At 29.7% G+C, this 16,198-nt stretch overlaps 6 protein-coding genes across 6 annotated transcripts, besides 2 other annotated features; 4 read left to right on the top strand and 2 right to left on the bottom strand.

Annotated features, from left to right (window-relative positions):
- Positions 1–183: 183 nt before the first annotated feature.
- On the top strand, positions 184–880 carry TVAGG3_0489020 (coagulation factor 5/8 C-terminal domain-containing protein family; the record flags this gene model as incomplete). Its single annotated transcript, XM_001309175.1, has 1 exon — positions 228–620. The coding sequence occupies one exon, from the start codon at positions 228–230 to the stop codon at positions 618–620; it is 393 nt and encodes a 130-aa protein (XP_001309176.1).
- A 187-nt stretch (positions 881–1,067) lies between these two features.
- TVAGG3_0489010 (armadillo (ARM) repeat-containing protein family) lies at positions 1,068–4,180 on the bottom strand (the record flags this gene model as incomplete). The annotated part of the gene is made up of 1 exon (XM_001309176.1): positions 1,123–4,167. The coding sequence occupies one exon, from the start codon at positions 4,165–4,167 to the stop codon at positions 1,123–1,125; it is 3,045 nt and encodes a 1,014-aa protein (XP_001309177.1).
- Positions 4,181–5,105: 925 nt separating this feature from the next.
- Positions 5,106–6,689: a mobile genetic element.
- Positions 6,690–7,044: 355 nt separating this feature from the next.
- On the top strand, positions 7,045–8,721 carry TVAGG3_0488990 (spectrin binding; the record flags this gene model as incomplete). The annotated part of the gene is made up of 1 exon (XM_001309177.1): positions 7,045–8,721. One exon carries the CDS (start codon positions 7,045–7,047, stop codon positions 8,719–8,721), a length of 1,677 nt encoding a protein of 558 aa, XP_001309178.1.
- Positions 8,722–9,090: 369 nt separating this feature from the next.
- On the top strand, positions 9,091–10,173 carry TVAGG3_0488980 (spectrin binding; the record flags this gene model as incomplete). Its single annotated transcript, XM_001309178.1, has 1 exon — positions 9,091–10,173. The coding sequence occupies one exon, from the start codon at positions 9,091–9,093 to the stop codon at positions 10,171–10,173; it is 1,083 nt and encodes a 360-aa protein (XP_001309179.1).
- A 1,361-nt stretch (positions 10,174–11,534) lies between these two features.
- Positions 11,535–12,806: a mobile genetic element.
- TVAGG3_0488970 (Mariner transposase) lies at positions 11,597–12,724 on the top strand (the record flags this gene model as incomplete). Its single annotated transcript, XM_051236109.1, has 1 exon — positions 11,597–12,724. One exon carries the CDS (start codon positions 11,597–11,599, stop codon positions 12,722–12,724), a length of 1,128 nt encoding a protein of 375 aa, XP_051093933.1.
- A 1,424-nt stretch (positions 12,807–14,230) lies between the features above and the next one.
- Positions 14,231–16,027, bottom strand: TVAGG3_0488950 (spectrin binding; the record flags this gene model as incomplete). Its single annotated transcript, XM_001309179.1, has 1 exon — positions 14,897–16,027. One exon carries the CDS (start codon positions 16,025–16,027, stop codon positions 14,897–14,899), a length of 1,131 nt encoding a protein of 376 aa, XP_001309180.1.
- Positions 16,028–16,198: the final 171 nt, after the last annotated feature.

The following is a 16,198-nucleotide window of genomic DNA, read 5'->3' as shown; positions in this document are numbered from 1 at the left end:
TATAATTTTCAGTTGAAAACTCATTTGAATCCAGTCTATTAACTATTTATAATGAAACATTGAAGAATTATCATTTAACTCATAATAAACCTAAAATTACAGATCAATCTATCACATCTTTCGAAAAACATTTAATTCACAATCAACTGAAAATATCAGATCAATATACAAGCTTTGACAATGAGCATGAAACAAAATTTGTAGAAAAAGTTTCTAAAGAAATTAAAATGGAAATTACAGCTTCATCTGTTGAAAGTGGAAATTTATCAATAATAAATTCTTATTCAGATAAAGATTTCTATACAAAGAATCACCCTAATTCATGGTTAAGAGCTGATCTAAATGGATACCAATTAAAACCAACATCATATTTTATCAGATCATGTTGTAATAATATTCATTATTTATTCAGAAATTGGAAACTAGAAGGAATCAGAGTAGATGGAACATCTGTTATGTTAGACACTAGATCATATAATATTGCACTAAATGAAATCAAGGAATTTCCACTTCAAACTAATGATTATTTTGTTGCTTTCAAAATAACTCAAATTGGAAAGAATGCAAACAATGATAACTGTTTTGATATATTAATGTTTTTGACTTCAAAGGAGAATTAATAAAGATATAAAGATCTATTTATGCATGCTTAATAACCATCACATATACAGATTAATAAGGTAAAGTGATCAATTGTCAAAATCTCTTCAAAAGAAGCCTTATTAAATCTAATTTTGGACATTATATTAATTGCTTTTAACTATTCTAGTAGTATATTGACATGATTTCTATCATCTAATTGAATAAACAATAAAATCTACCAATATAAACTAATGTAAATTAATGATATATATATATATTCGCTTTGAGAAATCCTTAATATATATGATTTATGCCATCATATTGTTCAGAGGAAGTAAATTAATGATAGCTTAATTAACGATGCTTTCTCCAATATAAATTAATGATATATATTTCTTAATGGTCTTAATAAATCCTTAATCTATATGATTCACTGAAAACAAAAGAAATCTAGGAGCCACATAAATTGTTCATAGTCTATAGGATTTCAAAAAAAAATTTCTTTATTCAATCTATATAAATCTATATAAAAATATGTTATTATTCTAGCTTGGATTTGATAATTCTTGCCTTCTTTTGGTTCATTTTTGTCAAAGAATCGATTTGATTTTGGTTTTGCCTCATTATGTTCTTAATTATCTCTAATCTCTCTGGTCCTAATCTTGCAAGTTCTAATTCACTCATAGAAAGTATAATTGCTGCAATCAATGCCCTCTTATTCAATCTAAGACCTTTATTTTCACAGAAACAGACGTATTTAGCGTAAGCAACTACGCAGTCAGAAGATTTACTTCCTCTGAACTGTAATTTAGAGAAAGCAGCGTCGATGTCTTCAATTTTCTGATTAATATTGAAAACTGCGTTAATTGTGCAATAAGCAGCAAGGGCAGCTTGGTATACCTTATCATTAGCTTCTTCTAATACTGTATTAGTGACAGTTTGAAGAATTTCTTCGATTTGCTGAGAAAATTTTTCTGGATTTGCAGGAATAAGGAATCCAAGAGCTCTAAACGAATTCTCCTTGAGGATTGCATTGCTAGATGTCAATCCTTGAAGAGCAAATTGGGATGCATTATCAAAAATTTCAGTAATTTCACTGAAATTCGTTGTCAAAGTGGCCATTAGTCGTATTCCATAACCCTTTATGCCATTTACTCTTCCTCCGACCATTCTGGCTATCTCTGGATAGAGAGTTTCGAGTTTATCAGCTAATTCTCCTTCCATCATCAAAATATAGATATGTATGCATTCTACAAGCGGAGGAAGAATTGTGTCTTCAACATTCTTTAGTTTGTTCGGGCCTCCGATCACAGGAATCTTTCCTCTTAAGCATTCAACGAAAAATTCGTTCAATTCTTTACCAATTTCCTGTGTAAATGTGCAAGGAGACAATGAAAGAACATGGCAAAGTAATCTGAACAATTGGGCCGCAGCAAGTTCACTAAATTGTTCTTTAATAATTGGAATAAGAGTTAAAAGAACAAATGACTTGGTATCGAACCCATAATTAAGGATATTTGGAAATGCGTGCTTGAAACCAATGGAAGCACTCATTTGTTCAACATATAATGGAGAAACGATCATTTGGCTTAAATGATCGATAATTGATGGTATATAGTCTTCTATACTATTAGGGATAACTTGTATCATCATTGACAATGAAACTATTGATGATTGCCTCATTGTTGCGATTTGTTTTTCCATTAAGTCTCTTTCTTCGATTTCCTGCTCTGAAGGACCTTCGTCGTCATCATCCATGTTGATTTCATGCTCTGGTATCTCTACTTTTAGCAAATTGAGCAGTCTTTGAGCTAATTCTCCTGAATTATCCACAAATGAGCTCATGTACATCGAAATAAGGGTCTTAAGGGTATCTGCAATGGCTGAGCATGCTGGGATATTAACTTCTTCTTGATCCATGACCGTCATCATAAATTGAACGATATCTAAAACATTTTCTGAGACTTTTTGAGGGGAAACCTTTGTAAGAGAGCTTATACATCTAAATACACTAGTTACTACTTGGCCATTTGTGAGATCATTCAATAAATTACTTATAACAGGATAAATTTCATCAAAGAAGCTTTCTTCTACGCCTTCGTACTTGCTTAATGCATTTGCAATGCATTCTATGCTGTTATCTACATATTCAGTATTTTCATCACTGGCGATTTGTAAACAAAAAGTGACAAGGTCAACAATCTGAGCATATGGTTTTGTAGATTCGAACAAAACTCTTTCGAGAGTGCTTAAGTAGTTACCGTCTGTAGCTCTTTGAATTAAAATAGATACTAAATCATCGAAATATGGGGCGATTGCGCTTCCTAATACCTTCATAACTTCTTCTAATAAAGTTTTCGCACCATAAGCAATTAAATCATCCTCTGACTGCAGACCAAAAGAAACAGGGTTGATGATTGGCTCTGGATCATCGCCGATATCGTCCATCCTTCCCTTGGCAATCCAAGAAAGCATATACAAACAAACTTGTACTTGAGCATCGTCGCCTTGGCTGAGCTCGTTTGCGATGTTTAAGGCAATTTCGTATAGGTTCTCGCTATCAAGAGTGCTCAGACGGTCGACTAAAGCGTTTACATCTAAAAATTCAGTATCTTCTCGGTTTTCTGAGCATGAAGTTACTGAAAGAGTGATCGCAGTTGTGAATACATCTTCAATGTTCTCCGTAAAATAGTCTGGATAGAACGTTGGACCATCATTTAAAATACTAAAAATATTTAATCGAGTTGTGATGGGAGTTGTCTCATCTTTCGATGCTTGGATAGCATAATTGAAAACTTCTGATGCAAATTCCTCGAAGCAATCAAATCTATCGAAGATTAAACACGTAATTAAATTATTTATTTCTGTAATTTCAGGATTTTGGTTTAATGAGAGTGCATTCACATAAATCTGTAATAGTACTTGCGTAATATCAGGGAATTTCTTTAAAATCACTTCTCCAGCAGCGTCTTCCTCTTCATCAGTTTTAATTTTGCCTGGAACAGCTTCTGAATCGGCTGCAAAGAAGATGAGTGTTGCTAAAAGATTATATGCTGCAATTCTGTACTGCATATCTTGAGATGTCGCGTATTCTAACGATAATTTATATAATGTTTCGTAAGAAGAGTTTTGATCATCTTCTGGTAGGTCACTAAACAGATTTGTGAAGAAATGAAGTCCGTAGAGAGCAGTTTGCGGGTTTTGTATCAAAGAAAAACCAACTTGAGAAAGTTCTGACCAAATTCCGTGTTTAAACATTTTGTGAGCAATTGGTTCGATCATGTAGATGATACTATCAAAGTTTTCGTAGCATTTTTCGATTTCAAAGTAATGTAAGAAAATATCTTTATATGTAAATGCAAATTGCTTTGTTTTGTTGGCTAATGCGATTTTCCTTAAGTAAACATATGATGATTTCCTAACTTTTGGGTTCTGATTTGTTGTAATGATGTGATTAAAGATTTCTACGCCATTTGCTTCTTGAAGCGCAGCCAAAATCTCATTAGTTGACTGATTTATATCTTGTGTTGGCATACTTAAGTTCATATCATTTAAAAGAAAAGCAATTCGCTCAGCTATTTCCATTTTCTAAAATTTCAAAATCTTTCACTTTTGTGGACTTTGGATTTTTTATATCACATGTCATAAAAATCAAAGTAACTCCATAATTTTTATTATATTTATATTTATAAGTTATGTGTCATTCAATTAAAGTAAAAATACATGCTATTGAATGGTAAATTTGAAGATTGCTAAGCTTTCTATCAGTTTAATGTGATGAACTCATGTACCAAATGAAGGAAAACATCAATAGAATGTTTATCGAAAGCGATTTCCACTCAGAAAAAGATTATTTTGAAATTTTCAATTTAAAAATGCCAAATAGTAATAGAAAAAGGAGTAGATTTTCTAGCTAATCATTAAACATCCAGAATGGATGTTTTTTATTAATATATTTTTTATTAGATAGAATTTAGAAAATTTGGCAAGCAATGTTATAATATTTCTTGCGGGATTCAAGTCCATTATATCCACCATTGACTTTCTTTGTGACTTGTTCAACAGTAGCTCCTCTGTCGCACTCTAAAGATGAAATTACATATATTTATTTTAAGATTCAATCCGTTGGCTTGGAAAATGAATCAAAACTATTTCAAGCATCATGATATTTATTAATGGCGAGTACTATTAAATATCATTTTTCGAAAAAAACGAGGGTGAAACTATTCTGAAATTCCCTTTTCACTATATAGATGGAGAAGTTTCTGAAAGGTTTTCTGCTCATAATATCCGATCTATGTATAAATGGTTCCTTCTCAAAGTTTAATTACATCATATCCACAAGGAATATGTGTTAAAAAGATAACTTTTACTGAAGAATATGAAATATCGAAAGAATTAGTCACCTCCTCTCATAATTATTCTTATTTTTATTTTCAATGCTGAACAGCATTCGAATAAAAAGTAATCGCGATAAAGAAATTTTCGTGAAAATACTCACCTTCTCCTAGAGTGCTGATTTTACAAAGGTACATTCACTAGGCGATAACAGTAAAATGGGATGAAAATAGGATAAATAGCATCCCTATATAGTGCCTAACAATATTTATATGGGCCAAAAAAAATTTGGCTAGAGATTTGGCGAGTTATAAAACTTAGAAAATTGAGAGGGATTTTTATTTTTGAATTTTTTTGGAAAGTTAAAATTGCGATTAAAAATCGATTTCCAGGAGAACTAAGCATCTCATCATATATTTAAATCGATAAAAATATTAAATAATAGTTGAATAGTATAACAACGTGAAATTATGGCTGAATCTACAGAAAAAATGAACATATTTGACATTTTTGAAAATTCATACGTTAGATGGTGACAGACTCATAAACTATACTTTAGCTAAGATTGATATATGGTTTCAACAACACATGGTTAAAATCGTAAAAATATTTTAGATTTCAAAAAGATATATATGGTAATATAATGGAACAAAGTCAACAAATAGCATGTTAAATATGTTATAATTAACTTTTTATTAGATCCAATAGTAGATATCGAATGGTTTCCAGCTTTATGGTTAAATATTTTCTTTTCGAGCTTCTCTTTAACTGTTGTATTAAGGTTGTAAATTTTTGATGCTAGAAACTATGGAATCTTCTTTGCTGCTGCATTTTTCTTGAGAGTTCTTGCAATTTCGAATAGATCTGCGCATTGTATGAAATGGAGGCTTTAAAATATCTTGAAAACAGAATAGGACTGCTTTTCCAAAGGAATGCTTACTTGTAAATCAGAGAGTTTCAAAATTGAGAGCAAGATTATCATCATAACTTTCGATTTTGCTGCGAAAAAGGAAGACAAGTAATTAACAAATCATTTACTGTTGTTCATCAAAAGAAGAAAACTTTGATAACAACTAATGATGATAAAATCAAGCTATCTTTTAATATTTTAAATTGATAAGACATTCAAAATATTTGAATGGTTTAAAATATTTTCTTTTAATTTCTATAAGATATTATCATGATTATATAATAAAATTTAAATTTTTATTCAAAAAGGCAATATTTCAAACTTTTATTTAAAAATCTTAATTCTGCAATAAGTGTATTTAATTGTAGCAAATTTAATGATCCTTCGTCATGCTTAGCAATTTGGAACTCATAAATTAATGATTTCTTCAAGTAAAATTCTGCATTATTTCAAAAGTCAATAATTCTCTAGTAACTTTTCTTCAAACCCTAACCATTATATTATATGTATAATGGAGAATAATTGCAAAGAAAGATAGCCGAATTTACTGGGTAGTTCTTGTGATGCGAAATAATTGCAAATTAACACCTAGTTTTAACAGCATCAATCTCTTTTTTCTCTCATTTAAATGCATTCGCACACTTTAATTTTGAAATATAAGAGTTTTGGAAATTATCAAATTTATCTGCTCAAATACTATAGATCTTCATAAGTGTTAATAGAATCATTAGCCTTACATATAGTGTTTAATATAATGATGCACATTATACTGGGATTCATTCCTTATTCATCTAGTTATTATAAGATTTACAACCCCATGAAAATTTAAAATTTTGTCAAAAATAGTGAATGTACCTTTGATTTTACTAAAAATTAACGCATTAAAATTCATTCAAAAATGCGTCACTTTTCCCTAAAATCACAAATTTTGGATTTTTAATATTTTTGGCAATTAAGGTCGATGAAAAATTGAGCGTTTTTAAAAAACCGCCGTTTGAGAGGAAAATTGAGAGCCCGATGTATACTTTTTGACATTGTCAAAAACTTTGAAAGGACCAAAAAAAATTTTAGTGTCAGAAAGTTTACAAATGTATACTTTCTGACAAACAGACTCTCAGAAAGTACTCAAACTGCGGTTTTTAATTTCCGCACTTTTTTGGCGACCTTAGCATAATTAAATCAAAATAACGCTAACTCTATTATTTTTTCAATTAATGAAAATGAGCCAAGCAATTAGGGCCTCTGAAACGCTTTTGAAGGAATACAAGGGATACATTGATACATGGGATGCAATATATAAATTGGATACAGATGAAATAAATTCAACAGCTGGATTATACGAAGACATCAAGAATAACTTGATTGATACCGGATATTTTACAGCAAAAGAGATGATTGAATTGATAGCAAGAGCTTGCAATGAGGGTTTACATTATCGTCATGGATACATAGAGTTAATGAAGAAAATCTCAGAAGGATATTTTGTTGACAATATGAATATCTCACAATATAATGATATTAAAATAAATACGCCTGAATATGCAATAATTAATGATAACGAAGAAGAGTTATTATATCACTTGACAAGAAAGAGGTTTAGTCACGCAAAAATCCTTGAGAAATGTTGTTTAAGAGGAGCAATTAATTGTTTCATGTTAATGAGACAAGAATTTAATGTAAAAATCACTAAAGAATGTCTAGATGCTTCATTTAGAGGGAACAATAAACGCATCATTAATGAGTGTTTGAAAGGAGTAAAGCCTGATCAACGTACAATGCAAGCTGCAATTGCATCTCATAATTTCGATAATGTTGAAAAATTATATACTGAATACCGATTATCAATTGATCCCTATTCATGTTCTATGTATCTTAATCTTTATGAATTTATATTCTTTTTAGATGATTCTAGTTCACACGACTTATCTTTAGGTCTTTTTACTTCTCCACATTTTCGTATTCCATCTCTTTGTGAATATTTGATTAAGAATGGCGCAAATATTAATTATAATGTACATAGCCACACAGTGCTTTATGTTGCAGCTATAGTAAATCAAACAGATATTGTATCAACTTTGCTTTTAAATGGATTTGATTGTTCTTTCTTAGATGGATCTGAACTTGATTATGCCATTTCCAATAACAATTCTGCTATGGTGGAGTTACTTGTATCATATGGGTCAAATGTCAACTACAGATCTGAAAAGGATCAATTAACAATACTTCATAATGCATGCGCCAAAAATAATATCAAAGCTCCAAATATTCTAATTTCACACGGTGCAAATATAAATGATAATAATAATATTGGAAAATTAACTCCTCTTATGGTTGTAACAACTCAAAATCATAGAGACATTATTAAACTTCTGATTTCACATGGGGCAGACATCAACATGCAGGAGTATAGAGGATATTCTGCTATTCATCTTGCAATAATTGCTAATCGTAGAGGAAAAACTAATGAAGATGCTGAGTATTTAGAAAAAATGTTTGGACTCGATTTGATAAAAGATTTTGTTAATGATAGTGAAGTCAATGATTTGATTGAACTTCTACTTTCAAATGGTGCAAATGTCAATGCAAAGAATTTCGATGGACTTACCCCTCTTCATTTGGCATCATTACTTTCTACTAAAGAGATTGTTGAAATATTAATTTCTCATGGTGCTGAAATCAATCCTATAAGTGAAAATGAGCTAACTCCTCTTGATGTAGCTATTAGACGTGAAAAAATAGATTATGAAAAATACCTAATACTCCGCGAAAATAATATGGATTACCAATATTATCTTGATTCCTCCCAAGAAGCAATCAAAATACAGGCTCTCTTAAAATCTCATGGCGGAAAAACTAATTCTCAGGATACTAGAGAGGCAGAAGAATTATGATATTCCTCATTATTTACATATATAATTATATGATATAATACTAGTTCTAACGTTTTGCAACTGTATTTTTGTGTTAATACATAAAAAGTCATTAATGCATATATGAATCTAAAATAAAAATGTATTTTTAAGGTAACAATATATAACTTATGCTATCATATGTTAGGATATAACAATTACACTGTTATTTGACTTAAATATATTGATTTTAATAAATATTTAATTTAGAATGTTAATAACATATTGTGAGACAAAATAGTGTTCTGGAATATAATGTCGTCATGTGCTAGATACTATTTTATTCTGTAATCCTTGGTTAATATTATGAATCATTGTAAACTATTCAAAATTTGAATAGTTTATTTTAATATGAGTTCCGACTATTCAAAGAAATATGAAGACTTTATTGGAGCACTTGAAAAGCTTTTCCGTATAAAATCTAATGAATCTATTGAAGATATGTGCAATATTATCAATAAAGTATTGATTTCGAAGTATCAACTTACTAAAACACAACTTATGATGATTATTACCAAAGCGTTTCAATATAATTATTCTTCAGGAGAGATTTATGTTAAAATACTCAAGAATATCGGATTGATTAGTGAAGAGATTTCTAAATTAACATTTCCATTGGAAGGATCAATCCAATTTATTGTTATACATGATCAAATTGATAAATTCAAGGAATATTTTTCTCAAAATGGAATCAAAAATAATAAATTTATTATAATTCCTATTTTGAATAAAACAAATATTGTCACTTTGTCATTAATTGAAACATGCGCTTATTTTGGATCTGTAAACATTTTTTATTTCTTAATTTCAGATCAAAATTATAAAATATCAACAAAATGTCTTAAGTATTCATTAATCGGTAAAAACGCAGACATTATCAATGAATGCTTAAAGGAGAATCAAATGGACATGGATTGTCTTAGAGAAATTGTAAATTCACACAACTTCGAAATGCTTCAATTTGTTTTAGATAGAAATATATTTTCTTCTAATGATTTCTGTGATTCCTCTTTTGATTTCCTGCCTATTTTCGAAGATATTATCAAATATCAAAATCTGAAAGCTGTATTTCTACTTTTCGAGAAAGAAAAAAGTTCTATCATTCCATGGTGTGCTGCATTTCCTCAAACAATTGATATCATCAGAAACGAAAGGCTTCCTGATACAAATGATTGCATGAGCAGAAATATTATTCATTATGCATGCATGTCACAAAATTCCGATATCTTTATGTTTTTGTTTAACACTTCTTATAAAATTAACAATAATCATGATCGAAAATCGATGACTGCTTTGGATTATGCAGCAATATATAATAATATAGATGCAGCCAAAATTCTTGTTTCACATGGTGCAGAAGTCAATATTAATCTTGATTTTCATTGTTTATTTTATTCAATTCTCTTTGATTTGATATTGATAATTATAAGATAGAATTCAATTAAATTTTACATCAATCATTATTAAATAAAATATATTTTCAATTAAAGATTCTCCACTTACACTTGCTATTAATTCAAATTCAACTGAAATTGTCAAACTCTTAGTTGACCATGGTGCTGATGTCAATGCTAAAATTTCTATCAATCATTATTATAAAGAATTATCTTTCAACTAATATCATTCATTACCCAATATAATTCTATTTCATCTATTATTAATCATTATTAAATGAAATATATTTTCAATTAAAGATTCTCCACTCACATTTGCTGTTAGGGAAAATTCAGTTGAAATTGTCAGAATTTTAGTTGACCATGGTGCTGACGTGAATTTTCGACTTACTCTTTTTGATTCAATATCAATTATTATTATATAGTATTCTCTTTATTTAAATATCAATTCTTATTTTCTGGAATTTTATTTTATCTGATGTAAATCATTATTAAATTGGACTCTCTTTCATCTTATATCAATCATTATCATACGGAGTTCTATATAATTTATTATCGATCATAATTATATAAAATTCTCGAGAGAGGGTCAAAGTTGCTATTTGTCACTTTTCCACAAGAATATAATGGGGAAAAAGTTATCATATAGTTGATCTCATTCACTGAGGTGAGAGATGCATGTAGTGTAATGGGATAAACAGTGGGATTGCTGCTCTAAGTCCTAGGTTCGAGACACACTGGCTTCATTTTTCTCTTTTTTATTGACGTAAACTATTCAATTTTTGTGTTATCCATTCAAATTTCAGAATTTTTTTGCAGATTTCACGCTACATTCGAAGTTACCTTTTGTAACAACCACCACCGCCTACGAAAGACGAAAGTGTGTCACGATTTCACCCAGAAATCCGACGGTTGTTTAAGAGTAAGCACTTTTGGCACCTACTCTAAAATTCTCTTTCATCGTATATCAATCATTATTATATGGAATTATATTTAATTTATTATTAATCATTGTTATATAAAATTCTCTTTAAGATCATATCAATCATTGTTATATGCAATTTATTTTCAATTAAAGATTGTCCACTTTCTCTTGCTATTAAGGAAAATTCAATTGATATTGTCAAACTCTTAGTTGATCATGGTGCTGATGTCAATACTCAACTTGCTCTTTTTGATCTATTATCAATCAGTATTATATACAATTTTCTTTCATCTCATATCAAACATTATTAAATGTAATTCTCATTGTTCTATTAATGATCATTATTAAATGAAGTATATTTTCAATTAAAGAATATCCTCTTACTCTTGCTATTAAGGAAAGGTCAATTGATATTGTTAAACTCTTAGTTGCCCATGGCGCTGATGTGAATGTTAAGCTTATTCTTTTTAATATAATATATGAGACTATTAAAGGAGATATATGCTGATTATAAATATATAATAAAAAATATGAATATATGTATATGATGAGTATGTTGTATTTTGGCGCCATGCCGGGATATAAAATGAATTTTGAGACAAGAGGCGGTTTCGCGGGAAATTTTGGCGGGATTTTTTTCATTTTTTTAATGAATCATAAAGAAAACATCCTCGCTCTTGCAAAAAAATGCAAAGACTGTAAAAAAATCTACGAGACATTGGTAAAATGCTTCGGTATGGATGCTCCTAGCTATTCCACTGTAACGTATCATGTTAGGATGTATCACTTCATGAACAAAAAGGCGCCCATCATAAAAATTGACAAAAAATCGCCGGATCAAAGAAAAATCAAAGCAATTCTTCAAGCGCTAGATGAAGACCCAAGAGCATCACTCAGAAGGATAGAGGAGATGACAAAGATACCACGTACAACAGTCAGTTATTATCTGCACAATTATTTGAACTACAAACTAGCGTATACACGTTGGGTTCCGCACAACCTTAATTCAGTTCAAAAAAAATCTAGAGTCCAATCTTCGAAAGAGCTCCTCTCTATATTGGGTGCGTATCAATCCAAGAAGTTTCGCTTTTTAGTAACAGGGGACGAGTCTTGGTTTCAATATGCAACAGAAGCCAAAATCATGTGGATCCCGAAGGATGAAAATCCACAAACATTCCCGAAGAAAAAAATTGACACACCAATGATGATGTTGTCGGTTTTTTGGGGCGTGAATGGCATCATCGCAATTGATATTCTTCAAAAACCTAATACGATGAATGCTCAGTATCTAATTGACAATGTTCTTACTCAAATTATCAATTCTGATGAGTTTGAGAAATCCAAACAACAAAAACAAAAGTTTGCAATTCATTTTGATAATTCAAGAGTTCACAAAAGTCATAAGGTAATGAATTACTTGGTGGAAAACAATGTCAAAGTTGTTCCAAACCCAATTTATTCACCTGATATTGCACCCTCTGACTTTTATTTATTCGGCACGCTAAAAAAGAGAGCTGAAGGACGCGAATTCGCGAGTCCAGATGATCTTGAAAATTTTGTAAGAGAGCAATTTGAGCAATTTTCTCATGATGATTTAAAGCGTGTCTTTCAAGCCTGGATCGATCGCTGCGAACGCGTGATTGAATCCAATGGTGATTATATTTAAATAAACTTTATATATATATGTAACTTGTTTATTTCTATTCGCAGTATTCAGGTTTGTGCTAAACACACCTTTGGACACCCTATATTAATCATTTTCTCATAGAATTCAAATTAATTTACTATCAATCATTATTAAATGATATATATTTTCCTTTAAGGGTTGTCCTCTTACTATTGCCATTAAGAAAAATTCAACTGACATTGTTAAATTCTTGGTTGACCATGGTGCGAAAAATATTTTTTTAAGTGATAAATAATACACATAAAAGATCGCTATTATAATTATTTAATTGTACATTTTATAATTTTTTGCCAGTTAATTATAAGAATACCAAGTAGTCTTTTTAATCATGTATATGTGTTGGCAAGAGAATTAGATGGAATTCAAAGAAATTTAATGTGAACACTGCAAATTTTTAAGTTGACTTCATTACACCAGAAGCTGGAAGCAGATCTGCAATATTAAGAGGAGTTTCTCATTTTTATCTTTTGCAAATACGTAAGATCACAGTTACGCCAGCCCATTCTCCTCATCTGATCATATGAAATATAGGCATTTGTTTCAATTTCGACTTTTCCAAAGACTCTGCTTGGTCTAGAGTGGAGTCTGATATAAGGTCTGTGTTGTTTGCTTATTACTGAACTAATAAACAACGGTAACAGCGATGTATTTTGGCAAAATTGTCAAGACCGGTTATCGCACACAAAAATTTCATTTAATCATTTTGATTTAATATCAATCATTATTATATGCAATCCTATTTAAGATAATATCGATCATTGCTTTAACTAATTCTATTTCAGTTAATATCAATCATTGTTAAATACAATTTATTTTCAATTAAAGACTGTCCTCTCTCGCTTGCAATTATGGTTTTGCAAAGTGGCACGTAAAGTGGCACAATGTTGCAAAAATTTCCCTTTTTTTGCCCTTTGCCCATTCAATTTTACGCCCGTAACTGGCACGAATCCTCGAAACCCGTGCCAGTTTGCAAAACCCTACTTGCAATTAGGGCAAATTCAGTTGATATTGTCAGAATTTTAGTTGACCATGGTGCTGACGTGAATTCTAGACTGATTCTTTTTGTTTCAATATCAATCATTAATATATCATATTCTATTTAATTCAATATCAATTTTTACTTTATGGAATATTATTTCATATGATATCAATCATTATTAAATTGTATTTTCTTTCATCTTATATCAATCATTATCATATGGAATTCTCATTGTTCTAATATCAATCGTTATTAAATGAAATGAATTTTCAATTAAAGAATATCCTCTTACTCTTGCTATTAAGGAAAGGTCAATTGATATAGTCAAACTCTTAGTTGACCATGGCGCTGATGTGAATGTTAAGCTTATTCTTTTTAATATAATATTAATCATTTTCTCATAGAATTCAAATTAATTTACTATCAATCATTATCATAAGGAATTATCTTTAAAATAATATCACTCATTATTACATGATATATATTTTCCTTTAAGGAATGTCCCCTTAGTATTGCCATTAATAAAGCTTCAAATGACATTGTTAAATTCTTGGTTGACCATGGCGCGACAAATGTATTTTTAAAGGATAAATAATGCACATAATGGATCGCTATTTTAACTATTTAATTGTGAATTTAAAAATTTTCGCATGTATAAAAATTAAAATATAAATATGACAAGCAGTTTTCTTCTAAATTTAAATTTCGTTGAATTCTATCTAATTCTCTGGCAAAAACAAAAATGTGATTAAAAAACCAGTTCATCATTTCATACTATATATTAATGGCTTACCGTATATATATTTCATTATGTCTAAATAGAAATTGATAGTCTTGAACAATTTTTCTTGGTAAAAAGAGTTGTCTCTAAAATGGGAGGAGTTAGATTGCACCACCATGTTTAATAATATTCAATTAAAGTGTTTTCCCATTGATCCATTAAGAAAAGATTCCGAAATTGTATTTTATCATATAACCAGATATAAATCATATGTACTTGATGCGCTCGTTTCATGATGTTATTGAAACTTATCAAAAATTCGTTTATACATATATCAAGTTAGCTGGAAAATCTAGCATAACTAAATGATGGTGTAGTTCACTGTATTAGCTAGAAAAAAGTACAAATTAGAAAGTGAAATGGTTCGATTAAGGTGAATGCTGCAAACTTTCTAAGTTGACTTCAGTGCACCATAAGATGAAAGGAGATCTGCAATTTTTAAATAAATATCTTCTGCAAAATCAAGAGTAGTTTTCTCATTTTTATCTTTTGCATTTACATCTGCACCATGTAATAATAGTATTTTTACAATTTCAAAACAATTATATTGTGAAGCCAAATGAAGTGGAGTGGTTAACTGTGCATCTTTTGCATTTACATCTGCACCATGTGAAATAAGCAGCTCTGCAATTTCGAAATTATTATATTCAGATGTTAGGTGAAGAGGAGTTGTCAAATATTTATCTTTTGCATTTACATCAGCGCCATGAAAAATTAGGAACTTAGCCGATTCTTTGCAGCAAAAAGTGATTGCGTTATGAAGTGTCGTACCTCCAGATATACTTTTTGAATTGATATCTGCATCATGAGAAAGAAGAAATTCACAAAGATATGGAAGATTGAATAACGGGGATTGAACAAAGCATTTGTTGATTTTATTAGTTTGATCTAAATAAACAAAAAATGCCTGAAAATTTTTATGGATTCCACAATTCTCTAAATTGACTTTTATACCATATTCATTCGTCAAATAAGTAACAAAATCAATATTGTGTGAAATAATTGCATACCACATGCAATACCATTTATCTGGTTTGAAAACTTTTAAACATTCACTCATTATTTCTTGATTTCCGCCAAGAAATGAAAGACAAAGACATCTTTGGGTAATTTCTGAATCAAATTTTGATCTTAAGAGCTTGAAACATTTTTTTGCTCCATGATAACAGCATGCTTCAAGATATGAAAGGCCACCTTTGTAACCTGGATAGAAATCATTTTCTAGTCTTTGATCTTGATTAAAATCTTCGGATTCAGTAAACAATATAAATAAATTTGTATCATCTTCCATTATTGCTTGATAAACTGTACATTTTTCGTGAACATCAAGTGTAATATTTTGAGATTCATATTTTTGGAAAGATTTTTTATTATTTTCATTAAAAACTATTCCATATTCTTGAAAAGCTAAGTAATGGAAAATTGGTTGAATACTATCGTTCAATTTTGGATGATATTCTTCATAAATTTTTTTGAATATTGTCCAATACGACTTCATATAGCGGTTGTTGTATATTGACATTAAAAATATTTCTTGAACAATTTGTTCTGCTGTATAACTTCCTGAGTTTATCAAATGTATTTTAATCATATTGTAAATTTCATTGAGTTCTTCCTCATTTCTTGTTGTGGGTCGATATAATAATGTAAAAATATCACTAACCATTTGAAAAGCACTCATATATTCATCGTA

Source organism: Trichomonas vaginalis, chromosome II (genome assembly GCF_026262505.1).
Source record: "Trichomonas vaginalis G3 chromosome II, whole genome shotgun sequence".
NCBI classification, from domain to species: Eukaryota; Parabasalia; order Trichomonadida; family Trichomonadidae; genus Trichomonas; species Trichomonas vaginalis.
Note: the sequence above shows the minus strand (reverse complement) of the source record. Positions and strands in the feature narration are given on the sequence as shown.